The 24,086-nt window shown below is 48.5% G+C and overlaps 1 protein-coding gene across 2 annotated transcripts; it reads left to right on the forward strand.

The window, feature by feature from the left end:
• The first annotated feature begins 1,857 nt into the window (after positions 1-1,857).
• RBP5 (retinol binding protein 5) lies at positions 1,858-23,151 on the forward strand. Of its 2 annotated transcripts, none has more exons than XM_077345743.1 (4): positions 1,858-2,133; positions 3,703-3,881; positions 17,311-17,479; positions 22,946-23,151. In XM_077345743.1, exons 1-3 carry the CDS (start codon positions 2,061-2,063, stop codon positions 17,473-17,475), a joined length of 417 nt encoding a protein of 138 aa, XP_077201858.1. In that variant the 5' UTR covers positions 1,858-2,060; the 3' UTR covers positions 17,476-17,479; positions 22,946-23,151. The 2 variants fall into 2 exon arrangements, with proteins under 2 accessions (XP_077201858.1, XP_077201859.1); XM_077345744.1 differs by having other exon boundaries at positions 1,864-2,133; positions 17,311-17,412.
• Positions 23,152-24,086: the final 935 nt, after the last annotated feature.

Genomic DNA, 24,086 nt, shown 5'->3' on the forward strand with positions numbered 1-24,086 from the left:
TATTTGAATAGGAGACCTCAAAGGATTTGGGTGGTGGTTCCTCCAAGGACCACTAGGGGTCATGACGCAGAGGCAGGCAAGGGCAAACTACCTCCAAACCACCTCTCCCTGACTTCCAGGCAATCCTCAGATCTTCTGGCTACACTATACACACTACACCACACTACAGGAGCGTCTGTTTCAATTTATTGTTTGTTTGTTTATTTATTTGTATACCACCCTCCCCTGAGGCTCAGGGCAGTTTACATAAAATTGTACAGTACATGAAACTCAGCTTTTCACAATAACAATAGAAGAAGAAGAATCTACTTAAAGGAAGATCAAAGCGGCTTACAGTCGCCTTCCCATTCCTCTCCCCACAACAGACACCCTGTGGGGTGGGTGAGGCTGAGAGAGCCCTGATATCACTGCCCGGTCAGAACAGTTTTATCAGTGCCGTGGCGAGCCCAAGGTCACCCAGCTGGCTGCATGTGGGGGAGCGGAGAATCGAACCTGGCATGCCAGATTAGAAGTCCGCACTCCTAACCACTACACCAAACTGGCTCTCTGTATTAACTGTAACAGAGGTTACAGAGTATTACAATGCAAACAGGTCCAAAGCATGGATGGATTTCTGGGAGGGTGCAGGGGCCCTGCAGATGTTGCTGCTCACCTGGTCTCAACCAAATGCCTGGCGGAGGAGCTCCCTTTTACAGGCCCTGCGGAACTGTCCGGGAGCTCATTCCACCAGGTGGGGGCCAGGACAGCAAAAGCTTTGACCCTGGTTGAGGCCAGGCAAGCTTCTTTAGGGCCAGGGATCATTAGCCAGTTGTTGTTGGTGGTGGAGTGTAAAGCTCTTTGAGGGACATAGGCAGGCTGGCAGTCCCTCAGGTACACTGGGCCCTGACCGTGTTATACCCATATAGGCTGTAACAACCCAGCAAATAAACCAACATCTCATATTGTGCCACCCACAACAGAAGAGTTTCAACATTTGAAAAAGTCCAGCCACTGCTTGAAAACTGGCAGTGAGGGGAAGCTCACCATCTCCCTGGACAGCCGATTCCACGGCTGAGCTACTCTCTGAAGCTGCCGTTTTATCCTAGCAACCGGTCTCTATCATCGGGAGCCCCCTTGCCATTCCCAAGGGGAACTTCAGGTAGCGCCTGGAAGCTGGCAACCCCCACCTACGGCCTGAAATAAGCCCACCACGTTCGAGCCACGCTTTGCATCTGGAGATAACAATGGCACTGCCAGCCTACCTCACAAGAGCGTTGTAAGGACGATGCAATTGCAACCCTACCTCTGGCATCATTCTTGCTCAGGACAAAACCACGTCTTGAAGATTATAGAAGAGGAGGAGGAGGGGGAAGAGGAGGTTTTTGTACCCCGAAGAAGTCTCAAAGCAGCCTACAATCGCCTTCCCTTCCTCTCACCCTGTGAGGTAGGTTGGGCTCTGAGAGAACTGCTCAGTGAGAACAGCTCTAACGGGGCTGTGACCGGCCTAAGATCCCGGCTCTCCAGATCAGAGGCCGCCGTTCTTCACCATTCCCAAGCTGGCTCTTCGCACGGACGCTTTCACACATGCTTCAAAACGCGGTTTCCATCCGGCGACCGTTTGACTGCGGTGGCCAAGCGCCTTACAAATGCCCCGTCTGGCGCGTGCGAAAGCAAGCGCCCTAGCGCGCGAGCCTGGCCCTGCAAAAGGAAGCGCGGGGCGAAGTTCCCCGAGTTCGTGCGAGGCGACAAAGGAGCCTCCGTCTGTCTGGCAAGAAGGCGGGGAGGAGGCGGGAGGCGGGGCTGCCGGGCAGGGCCCTCCCCGGGCAAACCCCCTCACCCCGGCCGCCAGGCACGCAGCGCCTCCCCGCCCTCTTCCCCGGAGCCCAGCGACTCTTACGGCGGCGGGAGCGCTGCACCGCTGCGGCGCTATATAAGCCCGGGCGGACTCCGCTCGCCAAAGTCCACAGCCGGCGCGGGGAGTCCAGAAGTCGCTCTCTGCCCTGCCCCTTTGTATTCACACGTGCGCGTCGGGTGCCCCTTGCCGCGTTTGCGACCCTTTCCTTCGCCTGCTCTTTCCCGGGATGCCTCCCAATCTCTCCGGCTACTACCGATTTGTCTCCCAGGACAACATGGAGAATTACCTCCGTGCCTTAGGTAAGCCGCCGTCCGCCGTCCGCCGTCCCCCCTTTCTGCGCCTTTTGTCTTGTCCCCTTTGTAGTCTTTGTGGAACGTTTTGTCTTGTCGACTTTGTGGCTGCTGGAGTTCAGTTTTGGAACATGGGAGTGATTTTTGTCGTTTGTTAGTATTGTCTCTGGCCATGTACAGAGTTGCTTTGGAAGGCTCTGCTGCTGTCAGATCCATCTGGGAGAGGAGATTTGGGGGGGGGGCATCATAGATCCCTGGGTGTTTTGGGTTTGTTTGGTTTTTAAGTACGAACAGCAACAATGTGTAAATTGGCTGTAATACTTCTACACCACTCGGTATACAATATTTTTGTTAACGTAGATTATTGTTTTTGGACATGTTAGCACATATCATCCCACCCTCCTTCCAAGGAATTTGAGTCACCGTGCATCATTTTTCTCCTCACAAGAGCCCCATGAGGCTGGTTAGGCTGAGAAGAAGAGGTGGTTTTTTTATACCCTGCTTTTTTTACTACCCGAACGAGCCTCAGAGGAGCTTCCAATCGCCTTCCCTTCCTCTCCTCATAATAGACACCCTGTGAAGTAGGTGGGGCTGAGAGAGCTCGGGGAGAACTGTGACTCGCCCAAGGTTCACCCCACTGACTGCATGTGTAAGAATGTGGAATCAAACCCGGTTCTCCCTATTAGCAGCCACCATCCTCAACCACTACACCTTGCTGTCTGTTGAGGGAGTGACCGGCCCCAGGTTGCTTAGCAAGCATCCTTGGCAGAGTAAGATTTGAAACCCAAGCCACTGAAGCTTGGTGCATTGTTACATTTCTAACATGTTTTTACAATTCCTCTAACCCAGTGGTTCTCAACCTGGGGGTCAGGACCTCTTTGGGGGTCGAATGACTCTTTCACAGGGGTCGCGGCAGGGTGAGCAGCTTGGCGGGGGGGGGGAGAGACACACACCCTGCCACTGTTGCCGCCCCCCCTCAAGGTGCCCGTCAATTTATAACCAATTTATAACCAATTTATATACAATCATGAACAATGGATCTTCACGCCATTGGTCCAGTTCAGTTTAATTTCTGTGAAAGAGCACTTGCATAATTTTATGGTCGGGAGTCACCACAACATGAGGAACGGTATTAAAGGGTCGCGGCATTGGGAAGGTTGAAAAGCACTGCTCTAACCACTATACCCTGCTGCCTTCCACCCTGCAGACGGAACAAAGGGCTGAGACAAAGAGCGTAGCATGCCTAAGGAGAAATTTTGTTTTGTGTGTTTTAAGCGGACTGATCTGTACTCAACTCCTGAGTGGCCAAGTATACATATACATATATATACACAGATATATACACAGATATATACATATATATATAAATAAATAAATAGCTGCGATTGCTGTGTTTGTAGGCCGTGAAACAAGCCTCTTCCCACCTTCCTTACCACAGGCTGTAAACACTGGGGTGTTTATGGGGTAGGGAAGTAGGAACCTAAAGGTGATGGCCAGTCTCTTCTCTGTTAGCTTTATAAGTCTGCCTCACCTCCCTGAGCTCCTCTCTCAGTCCCACCTATGTTCTCTTTCCCTCAGACATTAACGTTGCGCTGAGGAAGCTGGTTTGCCTCCTGAAGCCGGACAAGGAGATCATCCACAACGGGAACCACATGACCATCCGCACACTAACTTCACTTCGAAACTACAACATGGACTTTGACTTGGGCGTTGAGTTCGAAGAGGACTTGGGGCCGGTGGACGGGCGCAAGTGCCAGGTGAGAGGCCTCGGTGGGGCTGAGGGGAGCAGACTCGAGTGTTGTCCCCCTCCGAGAAGAGAACCGAGTCGCCAGAAATGGTTTTGGAGGCCTTGAGTGGTGCTGAAGGTTGCCAGCTCTAAGTTGGGAAGTTCTGAGGATTTTCGGAGGGTTTGGAGAAGAACCCCATCAGGGTATAGCGCTCTAGAGCAGGGGTGGCCAAACTGTGGTTCTCCAGATGTCCATGGACTACAATTCCCATGAGCTCCTGCAGAAGCTCATGGGAATTGTAGTCCATGGACATCTGGAGAGCCACAGTTTGGCCACCCCTGCTCTAGACTGTACCCTCCAAAGCAGCCATTTTCTCCAAGGAACTAATCTTGGTAGTTTGGAGCTCGTGCTAATTCTGGGAGCTCTCCAGGGCCCATCTGGAGGTTGGCGACCTTAGCTGTGCTGTCTGACCTACCTTCAAAGCCCATCAATATCTACCAATCTCTGAAATTTTTATTTTGTCCTTTTTTCCCAGGGTGCTCTGGAGGGCATACCCTTCTGTATTATCTTCCTAACAACCCTGCAATGTAGGTTACACCAAGGGCAAGTGACTTAGAGGAGAGGGGCCGCAGCTCAGTGGTAAGAGCATCGGCTTGACATGCAGAAGGCCCTAGGTGCAATGCCCAGCATCTCCAACTGAAAGGAGCAGGTGACAGGTGGTGTGAAGGACCTATGCCCAATTCCCTAGAGAGCAGACAATACCGATTTTGAAGAAGAATTTGTTTTTATACCCCGCTTTTCACCGCTGAAGGAGTCTCAGTCCTGATTCTTGAATATCCTGAATGCAATTGCTAAATTAAGGCAGGTGGGGATATTCAGACATTCTAGTTGTTCATTCAGAGGGGATCAGACAAGTTCACTGAGAGGTCCGTCAAGAGCTGTGAGCCATGATGACTAAAGGGAATTTCCTCATCAGAGGCAGTAAAGCAGTCATTCCCAACCAGAATTTCTAGTAACCCCAAGAGGGCTTATTCCAGGGTTTTTTTTTTTTTTTCGGGGAGAGGGGGATTGATATATTTTAGTGTGTGTGTGTGACTAACCAAGGGAGGAGTCAGGGGGACCGAGTGGCCTTGTTGAATTCATACACAGTGGGATAGGAATGGGAGGGAAGAGCTGATGCACTCCTCCCATTGACTCCTTCCCCTCCCTCAGAATTTCTTCTCAGAGCTCCACCAGCAAAAGGTTTCAAATATTCAGGCAGAAGAGGACTGTGTCCAGTGCCACAGACTCCACCCTCCAAAGCAGCCATTTTCACCAGGGGAACTGACCTCTGTAGTCTGGAGATGAGCTGTAATTCCAGGGGATCCCCAGGTCCCACTTGGAGGCTGGCATCCCTAGCAGAGAGCTACTACACCTGGATCCAGTGCAAGGACTGTGCTCAGCCTGCCTAAGGATTCCTTTCTTCCCAGGCTTCCTCTTGCCCTGGCATTTCCCCTGAGGAGAACTGCTGCTTTGTATTTATGAACTTTATGACAGCTGTTTTGCTCAGGCAAGGTACTGCACCCATAAAAATGGTTAACTTCTTATTTAACTATTTTATTGTATTAGTGATGCCATGCACACAGTCAATGTTACTTCTGGGTGCGTGGCAGGGAGGTGTGACCAGCTGCCATCACTCCTGGGGTTACTTGAAGCCTGAAGAATACTTCAGGGGTTACTCCACAGTCCAAAGGTTGAAAAATGCTGCTCTAAACAATGAGGTAACAGCAAGGAAGGCCTTATCTTCTGTGCTGTGTCTGTTGGCCCTCCAGGGCAACTGGCTGGCCCTGGTGAAATGGAATTCTGGACTAGATGTACTACTGGTCTATTCCAGCAGGGCAATTCTCACATGCATATCTTGACATGCTACATGTTATTTCACTGTTGTGCGAAGGAAGAAAGTGACTTGGCATGTTAACTGACAGGGGCATCTTCCAGCCAGAAGAGTTAGCCGATCTTTGTGTCGAAGAGGTTTGTTTCAGTCAACATTTACATGACCAATATTTTCACTTTCAGGTCATTGTGGCACTGCCATGTACAAACAGACATTTGAGCTCAGGTATCTTGTCAGTCTGCTTTCTGTTTTAGTGCTGACTGTCTGCTTCGGCAAACATTTAGCCTGTATTCTCTGAAAGCTGATGCTACATGGGGGAACGAAAGCACAAGAGAAGCAGAGGCTCCTCTCGCACAAGAGGCAATTTCCTTGAAAGATGTAAATGTTTTTTCCCCCCTTATATCCTGTAAAATCCAGACATGGAGGAAATCAGAGGCAAAGCAAACCCCTCCCCCCCACAGCAGCATGCATCTACAGGAGAGAGAAGGTACATGTGTTAGTTGTACTCCACAAAATGCAGACTGGCTGTTGTAATGGGGAGGAATTCAGACAATTTCTACCCCCCCCATACACACACACACACACACACACACACAAGGCATGCAAAAATGAGGTAGGTTCTGAACTCACAAGGCACTGTGAAGGAAAAACAGAGGGGGGGGGGTTGTTGTTGTTTGGAACTAAATGAGAGAAATTCTATTTTATGCCCAGCTTTTGTTGGTTCACATGTAAAGGCATTGTGTGTGTGTGGGGGGGGGTCTATTTTTAAACAACACCACAGCTTGCGAGCAAGCGTTGTTCAGTGGCTTTCAGTACCAGCTGGCATCCAAATCAAGCTTCGAGAAAAGGGATGAATTGGGCTTGGCTCACTGGCCGTCTTCAAGCAGCGGCTGGACAGATCCTTATCCTGGATGCTTTCGGCCGATCCTGCATTGAGCAGGGGGTTGGACTAGATGGCCTGGATGGCCCCTTCCAACTGGGGGATTCTATGGCTGCCTTTGTGTGCATATTCTGCCTTGTTCTTTTGTTTTTAAGTTAACCTAGAGCTGGCGTGGCCAAACTGGCTCTCCAGATATCCACAGACTGCAATTATGTTAATTGTAGTCCATGGATGGCTGGGGAGCCAGAGATTGGCAACCCCTGACCTAGAAACTCTTAGAAAAAGAGGGAAAATTCAGTGTTGATACACCTCCTTGTGCCTGCTCAAAGTAGAGGATGTTAAAATAGGAGTACCGTCTTCTGCCTGACTGACATACGGTAGGGAAGGTCCCTGAAATGTCTCCAAAACATGTCGGCCTCTAATCTGGAGAGCTGGGTTTGATTCCCCACTACTCCCTCACATGCAGCCAGCTGGGTAACCTTGGGCCAGTCACAGTTCTCTCAGAGCTCTCTCAGTCCCCCCTATCTCACAGGGTTTCTGTTGTGGGGGGAGGAAGGGGAGGCGATTGTAAGCTGCTTTGAGGCTCCTTCAGGTAGTAACAAGTAGGTCCAAAAGCTCTTCTTCTGTGCCTGAGACTCAGAAGAGCTGCTTCCAGGGTTCTGGCTCAGAAGACAGTTTCTTGTTAAATGTGTATCCCAATGAAGGTAGCAGCAACAAAAAAATCAGAAAACCTATTTAATGAAAGAATGGACTTATACAATTATTGGAAGATCCTAACAGTCTCTTGACATGGCAGCTGGCGAGTTGTCTCTCAGAGGTCAGCATGAGGTAAGGGCCACCCTCAGGGACGTTTTCACAATCCAAGGTGTTCTGGGCTGGAGCTCTTTTTGACGTAGAGTTGGATGCTGGAGGCAGAGAAGTTGTTGCTATCACTGTCAACCCCAGGAGCTGTTGTCTGAATTAACATCTCCTCATTCTTTTTAGGGTAAGGTCACCTCCCATAAGCTTTGCTGATTGTTTTTTCAAACCTGTCTTTTTAATGTTTAAAAAAGTAGCAGTAAGACATAGCGGAGTACCTGGTCACCAAGGATACCTTATTTGTCTTTTTATTGTTTTTGTAGAGTTCTTCCTGTTTTAAGTTTACAATACATAAACATGGTTGACAGGGGAGAGTTGTGACCTCACTGGCAATAGCCAATCAGGTCCTGTGATGTTCGGATCATCTTGTTCCATATGCCGTTTATGGAGGCAATGGGTTGGACCCAGCCAACTTTTTCACTTGGTCGTCATCTCATTCCGTTCTTCTCCTTACTACAACCTCTGCTGCACGTGACTTACATCCATGGAAATCCTCCGGAATTGCCAACTCCAGATTTGAAAATACCTGGAGATTTGGATGTACGGCCTGGGGAGGACGGGGTTGGGGGCGGGAATGGATGGGACCTTGGTTGGATCATGCAGTCCACCTTCCAAAACAGCCCGTTTCTCCAGGAGAAATAGAATGTTTAAAATAAATAAGCCAGCAATTTGTGAAGTTTGGAGATTCTGTTGTAATTCTGGGAGATCTCCAGCTCTTACCAGGAAGCTGAGAAGCCTGGTCAGATGACTAGTCCAAAAATCAAGAAGAAAATTCTGGCCACTTGGCTATCCTAAATTCTCTCCTCTTTTTTTTTTATCCAAGTGACCAGCATTTTCTTCTTGAAAATGACCCCCAGTGTAGCCTTATTTGTGGTCAAAGGGAACCCCCTCCTCTCTTTTTAACGCACATAAATGGATTGAATCTAATCCAGTCCCTGGAGTGTTTGGGGAAGGTGGGGGGAAGAAATGATGGCTGAGAAAATAACACAACAATCATAGGGAACAGGATGCCTGTGTAACAGAATTCTTTCGGTTTTATCCTTCAAAACTTGCTAGGAGAGTGACGCCTTCCCTTTCTGTTGGGGAAAAATATTTGAAAATTGCTTGTGCAATTAAAAAAAGAATCAACTAGAGATCCCCCCCCCCCCAATCGGCTGGCTAACAACAGCAACAAAGCCTCTCTAAGAACCACACAGGAATATCGACTGGAGAAGAAAATAAAACCAGCCTCTGCATGACAGACAGAAGCCACCTCTTGATGGGGAGGGCTTCACTAGGACAACGGGCGTCTGTGCACAGAAGGGGGAGTCTGCTGCCTTTGATCGCAGGAAGCTGATCAGTCAAACAAAGACACACCTTGAAGGAAGGGGGAGGGGATAAAATGAATCCCGAACTAAGGAAAACCCAGAAGCAGCAAGCCCATGGGGGAGGAGGGGGGAGAGAAATAAGAAGTCAGGAATTTTTTTCCAGCTAGATCACACCTCCCCCCCCCCCCAGGTTTGGGCACCACAATGGTGCTGATGGTCTGTGCAGGCTCAGTAGCCTTGCCAACCCCCAGGTGGGTCCTGGAGATCTCCTGCTTTTGCAACCGGCCTCCAGGCTACAGGGAGCTGTTTAAAATGGCTGCTTTGCAGCAATGGGCCATGCTGAGGACTTGCCCCTCCCCAAAACCTCTCCAGGTACCACTTCCCAAATCTCCAGGTATTTGCTAGCCCAGAACCGGGAGCCCAAGGGCGCAGCGTGGTTCCTTCCCTCTGTGGAGCCTCTTTCTCTATCAAGCATGTACAAAAGAAGAAACAGCTGTTTGTAGGATCCCTGAAGGAGTCTCAAAGTGGCTTACAATCATCTTCCCTTCCTCTTCCCACAACAGACACCCAGTAGGTTTCATGTATCTCAGAGTGGCTTACATTCGCCTTCCCTTTCCTCTCCCCACAACAGACACCCTGTGAGGTAGGCAAGTCTGAGAGAGCTCTGATATTACTGAAGAAGAAGAGTTGGTTCTTATATGCTGCTTTTCTCTACCCAAAGGGGTCTCAAAGTGGCTTACATTCACCTTCTCTTTCCTCTCCCCACAACAGACACCCTGTGAGGTAGGTGAGGCTGAGAGATCTCAGAGAGAATTGTTACTGGTCCAAGGTTTTTGGCTCAGTAGCTTTTGGCTCAGAAAGGTTTAGAATTGCCTGCCTTTCCCCACAACAGACATCCTGCGAGATAGGTGAGGCTGAAAGAGCTGAGAGAGTTGTGACTGGCCCAAGGTCACCCAGCAGGCTGCACGTAAAGGAGGAGTGGGGAATCAAACCCAGTTCTCCAGATTAGAGGCTGCCGCTCTTAACCATCACACCAAGCTGTCAGTGGTCCCCAACCCCTGGTCTGGGGACCAGAACCGGTCCGTGGATCATTCAGTACCTGGCCGTGGCTCCTCCTCATCCTCCTCCCTGGCTGCTGCCTCGGGGGCTGCCCTGCCACTCTGCCGCCAGCTCACCTTTGGTGCTCCCCAGCGGGTGATGGGAAGTCAGGGGCACCAGTGGACGAGGGGCTCAGGTGGTGGTGGTGACATTTCTTGGCAAAAAACTACCCCCCCCCCGGCCTCAGTAACATTGTCAAGCATTGACCGGTCCCCTGTGAGAAAAAGCTTGGGGACCACTGATGATCTTCCCCCTCTTGTTTCTTTGGGAAGAGGGGTTCCTTCCTTTTAAGCTTTCTGACCTGTTGTCTCTTAAAGCAGGGGTAGTCAACCTGTGGTCCTCCAGATGTCCATGGACTACAATTCCCATGAGCCCCTGCCAGCATTTGCTGGCAGGGGCTCATGGGAATTGTAGTCCATGGACATCTGGAGGACCACAGGTTGACTACCCCTGTCTTAAAGCATAGCACCTGCTTTGCCATTTGCTCCAACCTGTGTTACCCTGAAGGTAAAATAGAAGGCATAGTACAGCACAATACATCATAAAATAGATCAGCTTCGGCTTTCAGGTTCACGGCTACCGAGAAATTTTTGTTGCTGCTGCTGCTGACGTCTTCTCGCAGCAGAGGCTGAGGTTGCCATGGTTGGATGACCTCCGTGGTTGTTTTGCAAGGAAAGAGTCTAATTTCTGCCGGCCTGGCCACTTGACATGCTTTTTCAGTAGCAGGCACAGGAAGCGGACTGTTTGTGACTTGGTTATCGTGGAAGCTGAAGAGCAGCACGGAATGTCTTGCGTCTCGGCCAGGGCTTGAGTCGAAGGGGGTTAGGATGTCTAACACAGCAGGGAGTGCTCCTTGGAAGGCCAGCAACGTAAAGTTATTTTTGTTTGGACCGTGCAGAATAGGGACTGTGAAAACGTTAAACCCTTGGACTTGATTTAGGGAATACAGTATGTGAATATTAAAAGTTCCTTTAGTGCAAATCCAGGTCCTTCTCTGTATTGACCCTACGCTTGTGGAAATCCCTGCCACCAGAGGCTTGCCCATTCAGGAGCTAGGCCTTATGAGGAACTTTTGGTTTGGTCCAACATTTGATTTTTAATTATCTTAAGGAACCATGACTTGTATATTTCTGCTGCTGCATAGTTTAGACTGTCCCAGCGGTGGTGGAAAATACCGTCATTTATGGTGACCCTCTAGGATTTTCAAGGCAAGAGATGTTTTTAGTAGGGCTGAGCACTTTGGTGCGGTTCGGCGATCAACAAAGCCCGAAGCAGCCAGCACCCCTCTGCACTGAGGCAGCCAAACCGCGCCAAAGCGCTCACCCCTGGTTTGGAGGTAGCCTGCCATTGCCTGCCTCTCTGTCACCACCCTGGTATTCTTTGATGGTCTCCCATCCAAATGGTAGACAGGGCTGACCCTGCTTAGCTTCCGAGATTTGACAAGAGGAGGTTAGCCTGTGCTACCCAGGGCAGAGCTGTTCCAATACACATGTGTCTTCCCCCCTACTCTGCTGAGTTTTCACTGTTTCACTGTAAGTCTCCTTTGAGAAGCTTGGGTTTGAAAAACAGACTGTGATTTTTAAAATATAAAATCTGTTCAAGAATGCTCAACGCCATGGTGACACTTCATTCTAGGCCAGATAGCATCTGGGCTTTTGCCGTTTGAAGACAGACAAGCTGGGGGCACAGGAGGAGTTATGGGACAATTTGATCATTCTCCCCCCCCCCCCAAATATCTCCCCTCCAAGATTCTATATGCTCTCAGACACTTGAGTAGGCCAACTGCTCCCATCCTCCCCTTTAAATAAGCTTGAGCTGGGTTTGATTCCCTGCTCTCCCACATGCCCTGATAAAGCTGTTCTGACCAAGCAGTGATATCAGGGTTCTCTCAGCCTCACCTACCTGACAGGGTGTCTGTTGTGGGGAGAGGAAAGGGAAGGTGACTGTAAGCTGCTTTGAGACTCCTTCGTGTAGAGAAAAGTGGCATATAAGAACCAACTCTTCTTCTTCAATAATATCAGGGCTCTCTCAGCCTCACCTCCCTCACAGGGTGCCTGTTGTGGGGAGAGGAAGGGAAGGTGACTGTAAGCCACTTTGAGACTCCTTCGGGTAGAGAAAAGCGGCATAGAAGAATCAACTCTAATAATAATAATAAATTCCCGCTCTTCCGCTTTGCTCAGGAGTGGATAACAACAATTTAAAAGATCATACAAAGTTTTAAAAATTTGAAGCCTTTACAATATTACTAAGGCACTCCAGCTAAAACTCCTAGATGGAACATTTTTGGGTAAAGGAGCCAGTCTTCAAACTTTACTCCTCTTACAGCGAGGTCCACTTTTATTGGTGGATGTTATTTTAGGCCTCGTCCATAAGCCTGGTGGAATAGTTCCATTTTACAGACCCTGCTGAACTGATTTAAATTCCACGGGGCCCTGATCTCTCCCAGGAGTGCATTCCACCAGGCTGGGGCCAGAGCCAAAATGGCCCTGTTGTTGTTGTTGTTATGTGCGAAGTCGTGTCCGACCCATCGCGACCCCATGGACAATGATCCTCCAGGCCTTCCTGTCCTCTACCATTCCCTGGAGTCCTTTTAAGTTTGCACCTACTGCTTCAGAGACTCCATCCATCCACTTCATTCTCTGTCGTCCCCTTCTTCTTTTGCCCTCGATCACTCCCAGCATTAGGCTCTTCTCCAGGGAGTCCTTCCTTCTCATGAGGTGGCCAAAGTATTTGAGTTTCATCTTCAGGATCTGGCCTTCTAAAGAGCAGTCAGGGCTGATCTCCTCTAGGACTGACCGGTTTGTTCGCCTTGCAGTCCAAGGGACTCGCAAGAGTCTTCTCCAGCACCAGAGTTCAAAAGCCTCAATTCTTTGACGCTCGGCCTTCCTTATGGTCCAACTTTCGCAGCCATACATTGCAACTGGGAATACCATAGCCTTGACTAAACGCACTTTTGTTGGTAGGGTGATGTCTCTGCTTTTTAGGATGCTGTCTAGATTTGCCATAGCTTTCCTCCCTAGGAGCAAGCGTCTTTTAATTTCTTTGCTGCAGTCCCCATCTGCAGTGATCTTGGAGCCGAGGAAAATAAAATCTGTCACTATCTCCATTTCTTCCCCATCTATTTGCCAGGAATTGAGAGGGCCAGCTGCCATGATCTTTGTTTTCTTGATGTTGAGTTTCAAGCCAACTTTTGCACTCTCCTCCTTCACCCGCATCAACAGGCTATTTAGTTCCTCTTCACTTTCTGCCATTAGAGTGGTATCATCTGCATATCTGAGGTTGTTGATATTTCTCCCTGCAATCTTGATCCCAATTTGTGACTCCTCTAATCCCGCCTTTCTCATGATGTGCTCCGCATACAAGTTAAATAGGCAAGGCGACAGTATACAGCCTTGCCGAACTCCTTTCTCAATTTTGAACCAATCCGTGATTCCATGTTCAGTTCTCACTGTTGCTTCTTGACCTGCATATAAATTTCTCAAGAGACAAATAAGATGCTCTGGTATTCCCATCTCTTTAAGAACTTGCCACAATTTGTTGTGCTCCACACAATCAAAGGCTTTAGCATAGTCAATGAAGCAGAAGTAGATGTTCTTCTGGAACTCCCTAGCTTTTTCCATGATCCAGCGTATGTTGGCAATTTGATCTCTAGTTCCTCTACCTCTTCGAAATCCTGCCTGTACTTCTGGAAGTTCTCGGTCCACATATTGCTGGAGCCTAGCTTGTAGCATTTTGAGCATAACTTTGCTAGCATGAGAAATGAGTGCAATGGTGCGGTAGTTTGAACATTCTTTGGCATTGCCCTTCTTTGGGATTGGAATGTAAACTGACCTTTTCCAATCCTGTGGCCATTGCTGAGTTTTCCAAATTTGCTGGCATATTGAGTGTAGCACTTTTACTGCATCGTCCTTTAAGATTTTGAATAGTTCAACTGGAATGCTGTCACCACCACTAGCTTTATTGTTGCTCAGACTTCCTAAGGCCCATTTGACTTCACATTCCAGGATGTCTGGCTCCAGGTCAGTAACTACCCCACTGTGGTCATCAGGGATGTTAAGCTCGCTCTTGTATAGTTCTTCTGTATAATTTTGCCCCCTTTGCTTAATCTCTTCTGCTTCTGTGAGGTCCCTACCATTTTGGTCCCTTATCATACCCATCTTTGCATGAAACGTTCTCTTCATATCTCCAATTTTCTTGAAAAGATCTCTGGTCCTCCCCATTCTATTGTTTTCTTCTATTTGTTTGCACTGTTCATTTAAGAAGGCATTCTTATCTCTTCTAGCTTTTCTCTGGAATTCTGCATTCAATTGGGTGTATCTTTCTCTTTCTCCCTTGCCTTTCACTTCCCTTCTCTCCTTAGCTATTTGTAAAGCTTCCTCAGACAGCCATTTTGATTTCTTGCATTTCTTTTTCTTTGGGATGGTTTTAGTTGCTACCTCTTGTACAATGTCGCGAACCTCCGTCCATAGTTCTTCAGGCACTCTGTCTATCAGATCTAATTCCTTAAATCTATTTGTCACCTCTACTGTATATTCGTCGGGGATATGATTTAGTTCGTACCTGAGTGGCCTAGTGCTTTTCCCTACTTTCTTCAATTTAAGCCTAAATTTTGCAACAAGAAGCTCATGATCTGAACCACAATCAGCTCCTGGTCTTGTTTTTATTGCCTGTATAGAACTTTTCCATCTTTGGCTGCAGAGTACATAGTCAATCTGATTTCTGTGTTGACCGTCTGGTGATGTCCATGTGTAGAGTCGTCTCTTGGGTTGTTGGAAAAGAGTGTTTGCTATGACCATTGTATTCTCTTGACAAAATTCTACCAGCCTGTGCCCTGCTTCATTTTGTACTCCAAGGCCAAACTTGCCTGTTATCCCAGTTATCTTTTGGCTTCCTACTTTAGCATTCCAATCCCCCATGATGATAAGCACATCATTTTTTGGCGTTGCTTCTATAAGGTGTTGTAGGGCTTCATAGAACTGATCAACTTCATCCTCTTCAGCAGCAGTGGTTGGGGCATAGACCTGGATCACTGTGATGTTGAATGGTTTGCCTTGGATTCGAACTGAGATCATTCTGTCATTTTGGGGATTGTATCCCAAGACTGCTTTTCCTACTCTCTTATTGATTATGAAGGCTACTCCATTTCTTCTGCGAGATTCTTGTCCACAGTAGTATACCTGATGGTCATCTGAATTAAATTCACCCATTCCTGTCCATTTTAGTTCACTGATTCCTAAAATGTCGATGTTCAGTCTTCTCATTTCTTGTTTAACCACGTCCAGCTTGCCTTGATTCATGGATCTGACGTTCCAGGTTCCTATGGAATAAAAATCTTTACAGCATCGGACTGTCTTTTCGCCACCAGTTACTTCCACAACTGAGCGTCCTTTCGGCTTTGGCCCAGCCGCTTCATTCATTCTGGCGCTACTCGTACTAGCCGTCTGCTCATCCCCAGTAGCATATTGGACACCTTCCGACCTGAGGGGCTCATCTTCCAGCGTCATATCGTTATGCCTATTGGAACTGTCCATAGAGTTTTCATGGCAAAGATACTGGAGTGGTTTGCCATTTCCTTCTCCAGTGGATCACCTTTTGTCAGAGCTCTCAGCTATGACCTGTCCGTCTTGGGTGGCCCTGCACGGCATAGCTCATAGCTTCACTGAGCTACGCAAGCCCCCTTGCCACAACAAGGCAGCGATCCTTGAAGGGGGAAAATGGCCCTGGCTGAGGTTAATTTCACCTCCTCTGGGACTGGGACCCTGAGGAGGACCCACTAAACTAGGGGCAGTCAAGCTGCGGCCCTCCAGATGTCCATGGACTACAATTCCCGTGAGCCCCTGCCAGCAGAAACTGGCAGGGGCTCATGGGAATTGTAGTCCATGGACATCTGGAGGGTTACAGTTTGACTACCCCTGCACTAAACTATTTCTTTGGAGGCTCAGCAGCCATGGAGAGGAATGAAAATTAATCCTTGGAAGCTCATTTTTGGCCCAATGGATGCATTTTAACCAGCAAACAAAGATGGGCATGTTCTTTTTTCTTTTCCCCTTGGTTCTTGACTCGCAATTCAACCCCTCACAAAACAAACGCTGTTGGGGTGCCAAAAATAACATGCCAAGGCATGTTCAGAAGCAATTCTGACCTCAGCAGTAAACATCCCAAACTTCTACTCCACAAAGAACCTGTGGGTATAATTTCCTTTCCAGGATGTCTAAAATTGGAATGGTTTTGGGACATGTCCCCCGGTAGCCCTACAAAATTTCAGGACAGAGTCTTCTATTTTTCCCTCCACCGTGGTATAGTGGTTAAGAGCAGTGGCCTGTAATCCCCACTTGTCCCCATGCAGCCCGCTGGGTGACCTTGGGCTTGTTACAGTTCTCTCAGACCTCTCACAGCCCCACCTACCTTGCAGGATGTCTGTTGTAGGAAGATGATTGTAAACCACTTTGAGACCTCTTCGGGTAGTGAAAAAGGGGATATTAAACCCAACTTCTACTTCTTGTCTCAAATCTTTTCAGCCACGAGAAAACAAAATCCCCAAGTCTTGGCAAAAGATTTGTATAGCGCTTGTGAATGTTCAGAGGCCTCTCTGTGTGCATGATCTCATGTTCACCGATAACAGCGCTGTGGAATGGGTCAGCACCTTTGTTTCCCTACTGCAGATAGGAAGCAGAGAATCAAGCATTGGCTTAATCTCACCTGCCAGGTTCATGGCAAGTTCAGATATGAAACCGAGACTTCTTCGCCTATTGCTCAGGGCCCAAGTAAATGTCTGCGGGAAGTTCCATATTCAGGGCTGGGCTCAAGATGAGAAAGGAGTTTCAAAATATTTCTGAAAGCCGCAGACATGGAATGCCCAGCATGCATCTGGTCTCTTTGCCGCTGTCTCCACTAGTTTTTTAACTAAACTTGTATAACTTTCCAAGAGAAGAAGAAGAAGAAGAGTTGGTTCTTATATGCCGCTTTTCCCTACCCGAAGGAGGCTCAAAGCAGCTTACAGTCGCCTTGCCTTTCCTCTCCCCACAACAGACACCCTGTGAGTGAGGTGAGGCTGAGAGAGCCCTGATATCACTGCTCGGTCAGAACAGTTTTATCAGTGCCGTGGCGAGCCCAAGGTCACCCAGCTGGTTGCATGTGGGGGAGTGCAGAATCGAACCCGGCATGCCAGCTTAGAAGTCCGCACTCCTAACCACTACACCAAACTGGCTCTCGAGTCCAACCTTGCTTATACCCTGAGAATCCTGTTTGCTTCTAGGTTCTATTATCTATTACCATTTATTTCATTTATTTTCTGCCCTGTCTCCGTGGACTCGGGTGGATTCCTAGACTTGAATCTCATTATTCTATTGCAGACTCTGAAACGATCTTCAGTTGAAAATAGGTTCCCTTTCAGCTGATGGCTGTTTGCTTCTCTTCCTCCAACCCCTTCCCCTCCCTTTGCAGACTATTGTGGACTGGGACGGAGACCAGTTGGTGTGTGAACAGCGTGGAGAGAAAAGGAATCGAGGCTGGAAGCACTGGCTGGAAGGGGACCGGCTGCATCTGGTGAGGAGGGGCTCTCTAACGCCGCACCCCAGAGCTCAAGACACAGGAAGCTGTGGGAGATAACATTGTGGGTATTCTCAGGAGTAGGGAATGGGACAGCCCTACCCCCCGCCTTGGGAAATCGGGGCTGGGCCTCATGAGTTATGTGCGCCTTCTCTGGGGGCAACAGCCTGCTGCACAAAAACATCCTTCCCAAGAGTTCAAAAGTTGACTTGGCTGAGTTCAGTCAGAATCCACCCTTTGTCACATCCTTTCCTTGAAATCTGACCCCCCCCCCTCCACACACACCTCACCCCATTGCTCTCAAAGCTCAGAGAGAGGAAGGGAGAACACACTGGATCAAAACAGAACTGTCTCAAGGTATGGCACTCTTCCTAGAACAGGGGTAGTCAAACTGCGGCCCTCCAGATGTCCATGGACTACAATTCCCAGGAGCCCTTGCCAGCATTCGCTGGCGAATGCTGGGAAGGACTCCTGGGAATTGTAGTCCATGGACATCTGGAGGGCCGCAGTTTGACTACCCCTGTCCTAGAACCTACTGATACCAGCATTGGTGAGGGGGAGGGAGGGAGGCAGGGTGGGTCAGCGTATAACCTTCCTCCATCACCAGTTCAGAAATTCGGAAAGACGCTCTGACGTGGACGCCTGCAGACAGAGATGAAAGAGACTTGGCAGGCCTGGTGAGGGAAACAAACGAACAGGCCTGCAGGGCGTTGAACAGAGAGGCATGAATCCTCCCTCGCCTTGTATTCACACAGAGTATCTGCAGGTCACTGGCAGTCTGAGTCCCGTCCTGTGCAGAGCTATGACCTTTTAAGCTTAAAAGGGTGTGAGTTTGCTTGGCAGGGCACAGGAGGTGTCCGTGGATTTTTTGGACTGTGTCGGGTGGATGTTTGCCACTCTGAACTTGCGTAGGGGGGAGAGAAGCATATACTGAAAATCACTTCCAAAAGGGCAGCATGGACAAAATTGAGAGGGTGCAGAGGAGAGCAAGGATGTTGATCCAGGGCCTGGGGACCAAGCCCTGCGAGAAAAGGCTGAGGAAGCTGGGAATGTTCAGCGTGGAGAAGGGGAGGTTGAGAGGGGACATGATGGCTCTCTTGGAGTATTTGAAAGGTTGTCACTTGGAGGAGGGCAGGGAAAGGTTCCTGTTGGCAGCAGACGATAGGACCCACAGTAATGGGTTTAAACAATGTGGAGAACAATATTGAGGGGAAATTTCACAGAGTAGTTCAGGAATGGAATCGGCTGCCTAAGGAGGTGTTGAGCTCTCCTTCACTGGCAGTCTTCAAGCAGCTGCTGGACAGATACCTATCACTCATGCTTCAGGCTGATCTTGCATTGAGCAGGGGGCTGGACTAGATGGCTTGGATGACCCCTTCCAACCATGGTTCTAGGATTCTATGAAACATTTCAGAGGAGCAAAAAAACAAAACCCAAAACAACCCTCCTCCTCAATTGTATTTTAAGAGGCTACAAAATGGCTTGTTCGTCCACAGCGGATTATTTAAAACCTCACTTTAAAATATAAGACCTCTATAAAATACAACAGTGCAGAACAGCTTGAACCGATAAAACTAAGTCAGCTCAGATGATACGCCCACAGCCGTCATGAGGAAAGAGCGCACATTAATTTACAAAAACAAAACGCCTAAAAAGCATTGACGTATATCACCCTTTGCTAAAAGGCCCCTGCAAAGAAGCTGCTGTGTGCTGGAGTTTGCAGAAATGACTGACGTGCACGAATGTAAGATAGTCACAAAGCTGACTGCCTTACAAGTCCAGAAGCCAAACGGAAGGAGCTCAGATTTTGAGGGGTGGTTTGGAATGGATCTCTTCCTGATTCCTAGAGGAGCAGTGGGCTCTTCAGAACGTTATGTCCCAGGCCCACAACAAAATGGCTGCCACGGGAGGCAGGCGCAATCACCATGGCTACCACAAAGGAAGCTGAACAAAATGACCGATCGCAAGCCAATTCTCCTCCTGTGATGGATGCAGCTGTTCCCAAACGAGTGGTTCCAGAAGACACAGGGATGAGACCACCTGGGCCCTTCTGAATTACCTCCAGAATTCCAGAGAAAAGCTAGAAGAGATAAGAATGCCTTCTTAAATGAACAGTGCAAACAAATAGAAGAAAACAATAGAATGGGGAGGACCAGAGATCTTTTCAAGAAAATTGGAGATATGAAGAGAACGTTTCATGCAAAGATGGGTATGATAAGGGACCAAAATGGTAGGGACCTCACAGAAGCAGAAGAGATTAAGCAAAGGTGGCAAAATTATACAGAAGAACTATACAAGAGCGAGCTTAACATCCCTGATGACCACAATGGGGTAGTTACTGACCTGGAGCCAGACATCCTGGAATGTGAAGTCAAATGGGCCTTAGGAAGTCTGAGCAACAATAAAGCTAGTGGTGGTGACAGCATTCCAGTTGAACTATTCAAAATCTTAAAGGACGATGCAGTAAAAGTGCTACACTCAATATGTCAGCAAATTTGGAAAACTCAGCAATGGCCACAGGATTGGAAAAGGTCAGTTTACATTCCAATCCCAAAGAAGGGCAATGCCAAAGAATGTTCAAACTACCGCACCATTGCACTAATTTCTCATGCTAGCAAAGTTATGCTCAAAATCCTACAAGCTAGGCTCCAGCAATATGTCGACCGAGAACTTCCAGAAGTACAGGCAGGATTTCAAAGAGGCAGAGGAACTAGAGATCAAATTGCCAACATACGCTGGATCATGGAAAAAGCTAGGGAGTATCAGAAGAACATCTACTTCTGCTTCATTGACTATGCAAAAGCCTTTGATTGTGTGGAGCACAACAAATTGTGGCAAGTTCTTAAAGAGATGGGAATACCAGAGCATCTTATTTGTCTCTTGAGAAATTTATATGCAGGTCAAGAAGCAACAGTGAGAACTGAACATGGAATCACGGATTGGTTCAAAATTGAGAAAGGAGTTCGGCAAGGCTGTATACTGTCGCCTTGTCTATTTAACTTGTATGCAGAGCACATCATGAGAAAGGCGGGATTAGAGGAGTCACAAATTGGGATCAAGATTGCAGGGAGAAATATCAACAACCTCAGATATGCAGATGATACCACTCTAATGGCAGAAAGTGAAGAGGAACTAAAGAGCCTGTTGATGCGGGTGAAGGAGGAGAGTGCAAAAGTTGGCTTGAAACTCAACATCAAGAAAACAAAGATCATGGCAGCCGGCCCTTTGAATTCCTGGCAAATAGATGGGGAAGAAATGGAGATAGTGACAGATTTTATTTTCCTGGGCTCCAAGATCACTGCAGATGGGGACTGCAGCAAAGAAATTAAAAGACGCTTGCTCCTGGGGAGGAAAGCTATGGCAAATCTAGACAGCATGCTAAAAAGCAGAGACATCACCCTGCCAACAAAAGTGCGTTTAGTCAAGGCTATGGTATTCCCAGTTGCAATGTATGGCTGCGAAAGTTGGACCATAAGAAAGGCCGAGCGTCAAAGAATTGAGGCTTTTGAACTCTGGTGCTGGAGAAGACTCTTGCGAGTCCCTTGGACTGCAAGGCGAACAAACCGGTCAGTCCTAGAGGAGATCAGCCCTGACTGCTCTTTAGAAGGCCAGATCCTGAAGATGAAACTCAAATACTTTGGCCACCTCATGAGAAGGAAGGACTCCCTGGAGAAGAGCCTAATGCTAGGAGTGATCGAGGGCCAAAGAAGAAGGGGACGACAGAGAATGAGGTGGATGGATGGAGTCACTGAAGCAGTAGGTGCAAACTTAAAAGGACTCCAGGGAATGGTAGAGGACAGGAAGGCCTGGAGGATCATTGTCCATGGGGTCGCGATGGGTCGGACACGACTTCGCACATAACAACAACACAAAGGAGGCCAGAAAAAGCCAAGATTGGTCCTCTGTTGGGGAAGAAGCAAATGGGCCCCAGGAAATATACCAGGTGCCACAATGCCCAGAGGTACCACAGAGATCCCACACTAAAGCAGCTTCTTAGCCTTAAATAGATTTGGGGTGTTGTTCAGGGGGATCAGCAGGCTGGAAGGCACCTTCTGAGGGCCAAACTAGACTTGACATTGTCCATGGGTCTGACCTGTGGCTGCTACGTAGGGTTGCCAGCCCTGGGCTGGGGAATACCTGGAGGTTTTGGGGGTGCAGCTGGGCGTGGGCAGGGTTTGGACAGAATTTGGGGCAGGGAGGGACCTCAGTGGAGTATAATATTATGGAGTCCACCCCCCAAAGCAGCCATTTTCTCCAGGGGAAGTAGGCTGGCCGGCTCTGGGTTGGGAAATCCCTGGAAGCTTTGGGGGTGGAGCCAGCAGTGGGTCGGATTTGGGGCAGGGAGGGACCTCAGTGGCGTCTAATGCTGTGGAGTCCATCCTCCAAAGCAGCCATTGTCTCTAGGGGAGCTTGGGTTGGGGTGCCTAATGGCAGAGACTTTTTGAAGCCAGACAGGAAAGGAAGGAATTGTATCCTGTTCCAGGAATCCCTTATATCCACTTCAGGAGAAAGGAGATTGATAGGGATGCCGGCCTCCAGGTTGGACCTGGGAATCCCCTGGAATTATTGCTTATCTCCAGACTACAGGGATCAGTTCCCCTGGAGACAATGGATGTTTTGGCATTGTTTCCCATTGGGGTCCCTGTCCTCCCCAGGGTCCATCCCCAAATCTCCAGGAGTTTCTCCACCTGGAGCTGGCAACCCTGTCCTCTTATCCCCTACTAGGGGGGACCTGGCAACCGAAGGGGACCGGGCGCACCTAATACCTCTGGTTATCCAGAGAGCTAAAAATATCCTGCAAGTGGGAATTGAAAATAAACAGCTTCTTCTGCTGCAACCTTGGATTTATTGAAGAGTGGTTTGCTGAACCTTGCTGTGAATCTCCCTCTTCAGAATCTGGGGGGAAATTACTCCTGTGTTTAAAAGAGCCTTTCACATATGGCGTGTGCCAACGTTAAAGAACAAAGTTCACCACAGCCCGTGTAGATTTTCCAGAAGAGGCATGAGCTGGTTTAAACATCACCTGAGGAAGGAGGGGTTCCTGGTGTAATGGTTCAAGAGCAGTAGCCTCTAATCTGAAAAACCAGGTTTGATTCCCCACTCCTTCACATAAAAGCCAGCTGGGTGACCCTGGGCCAGAGCTCTCTCAGCCCTGCCTACCTCACAGCATGTCTGTTGTGGGGAGAGGAAGGGAAGGCAATTTTAAACCCCTCTGAGACATGTGAGGTCTGCTGAGTGACCTTGGAATTGTCAGTTCTTTCAGAGCTCTCTCAGTCTCACCTACCTCACAGGGTGTCTGTTGTGGAGAGAGGAATGCTAGGTGATTCTCTGAGGCATATGAGGCGTCCTGGGTGACCTTGGGCCAGGCACAGTTTTCTCAGACCTCTTTCAGTCCCAACTACCTCACAGAATGTCTCTTGTGGGAACAGGAAGGGTAGGCAATTGTAACCCCCTCTAAGGTTCCTTTGGGTAGTAAAAAGCAGGGTAGAATAAAACCAGCTCTTCTTATTCTCCCTTTCTTATTTCCTAGCGCATGACGGCAGAAGATGAGGTCTGTGTCCAAGTTTTCCAGAAAGTGAAGTGAAATGAGCCCAGCCCCCAACCCAGGGCTCGCCTGATACCAAGCACTGACTTCAGAATACAGCAGCTGTTATAGCCCAGCGGTAAAAGCTGTCTGTTCCTCACAACTTGCCCCAAACCCTAGATTTTGCAATAAAATAATCCCGGTGGATACCCCTTCTGTGTCAGCCTCTTTCTGTTAACTGTCATCTCTGTTGGTGTGTGCTTTTGTTGCATTAACATGTTACATACATTCTCCACAAATGTGCATGATGGTGAATGGCAGGTGCTGTCAAACTGCAGCCAGCTTATGGTGACTCCATCTGCTTCTGTGTAGAGACCCTGGATTTCCTTGCTGGTCTCCCATCCAGATGCTAAGCAAGACCAAGCCTGTTTTAACTTCCAAGATCTGATAAGATGGGCTAGCCTCAGCTATCTAGATTGGGACTTTTATGTGCATAGACCTGTTTGTACAAAGTAGCCAGCCCTGGCTCACTTTCCAAATGAAACGGGCCCTGTATGTGGATAATCGTGTGGTTTGAGTTAAACACTCCTCTGTAAGTGTGTTGAGCATGACATGGGAATTACTCGAGGTGCGTATGAAGAAAAATCGAGGCTACCCCTCACATGGATTGTACGTGTCGGTGTAACTTGTGAAAGGGGCTAGGATCTATGGGCCATGAGATACAGATCTTCTACCCCCTTTCTGACTGTGCTGGCAACCACAGAACAGGTCTCTACAGCATCAGATTGCACATGGCAGCCTACGTGATGCATCCCCCCCCCCTCCAATGCAAATCCATGAACTTAGAAAACTGCTCTGTCAGAGAGAACAACAAGGTCTCTTAAACATGGCTTGTTTGCCCTGGTTTGTGTGCTAATGGGAAACAAGGGGTTCCCCCCATTTCCTCACAGCACTGTGGTGCTCCTGTGTTCTCCCATCTTTGCTCTGATATTTATTGTTTATGTTCTGTATTGATGTTTTAATATTGGATCTTTCTCCCCTAGAGAGGACCCCTTAGCGCAGGGGTAGCCAAACTGCGGCCCTCCAGATGTCCATGGACTTCAATTCCCATGAGCCCCTGCCAGCATTTGCATGGGGCTCATGGGAA

Source organism: Paroedura picta, chromosome 7 (genome assembly GCF_049243985.1).
Source record: "Paroedura picta isolate Pp20150507F chromosome 7, Ppicta_v3.0, whole genome shotgun sequence".
In the NCBI taxonomy this organism is placed as follows: Eukaryota; Metazoa; Chordata; class Lepidosauria; order Squamata; family Gekkonidae; genus Paroedura; species Paroedura picta.

Excerpts from the sequence above, each read along its gene's own strand:
- RBP5 (XM_077345743.1), top strand. The coding sequence starts at position 2,061 with ATGCCTCCCAATCTCTCCGGCTACTACCGATTTGTCTCCCAGGACAAC. Across the intron at positions 2,134-3,702 it reads GAATTACCTCCGTGCCTTAG|ACATTAACGTTGCGCTGAGG; the intron begins GTAAGCCGCCGT and ends TCTTTCCCTCAG. Across the intron at positions 3,882-17,310 it reads TGGACGGGCGCAAGTGCCAG|ACTATTGTGGACTGGGACGG; the intron begins GTGAGAGGCCTC and ends CTCCCTTTGCAG.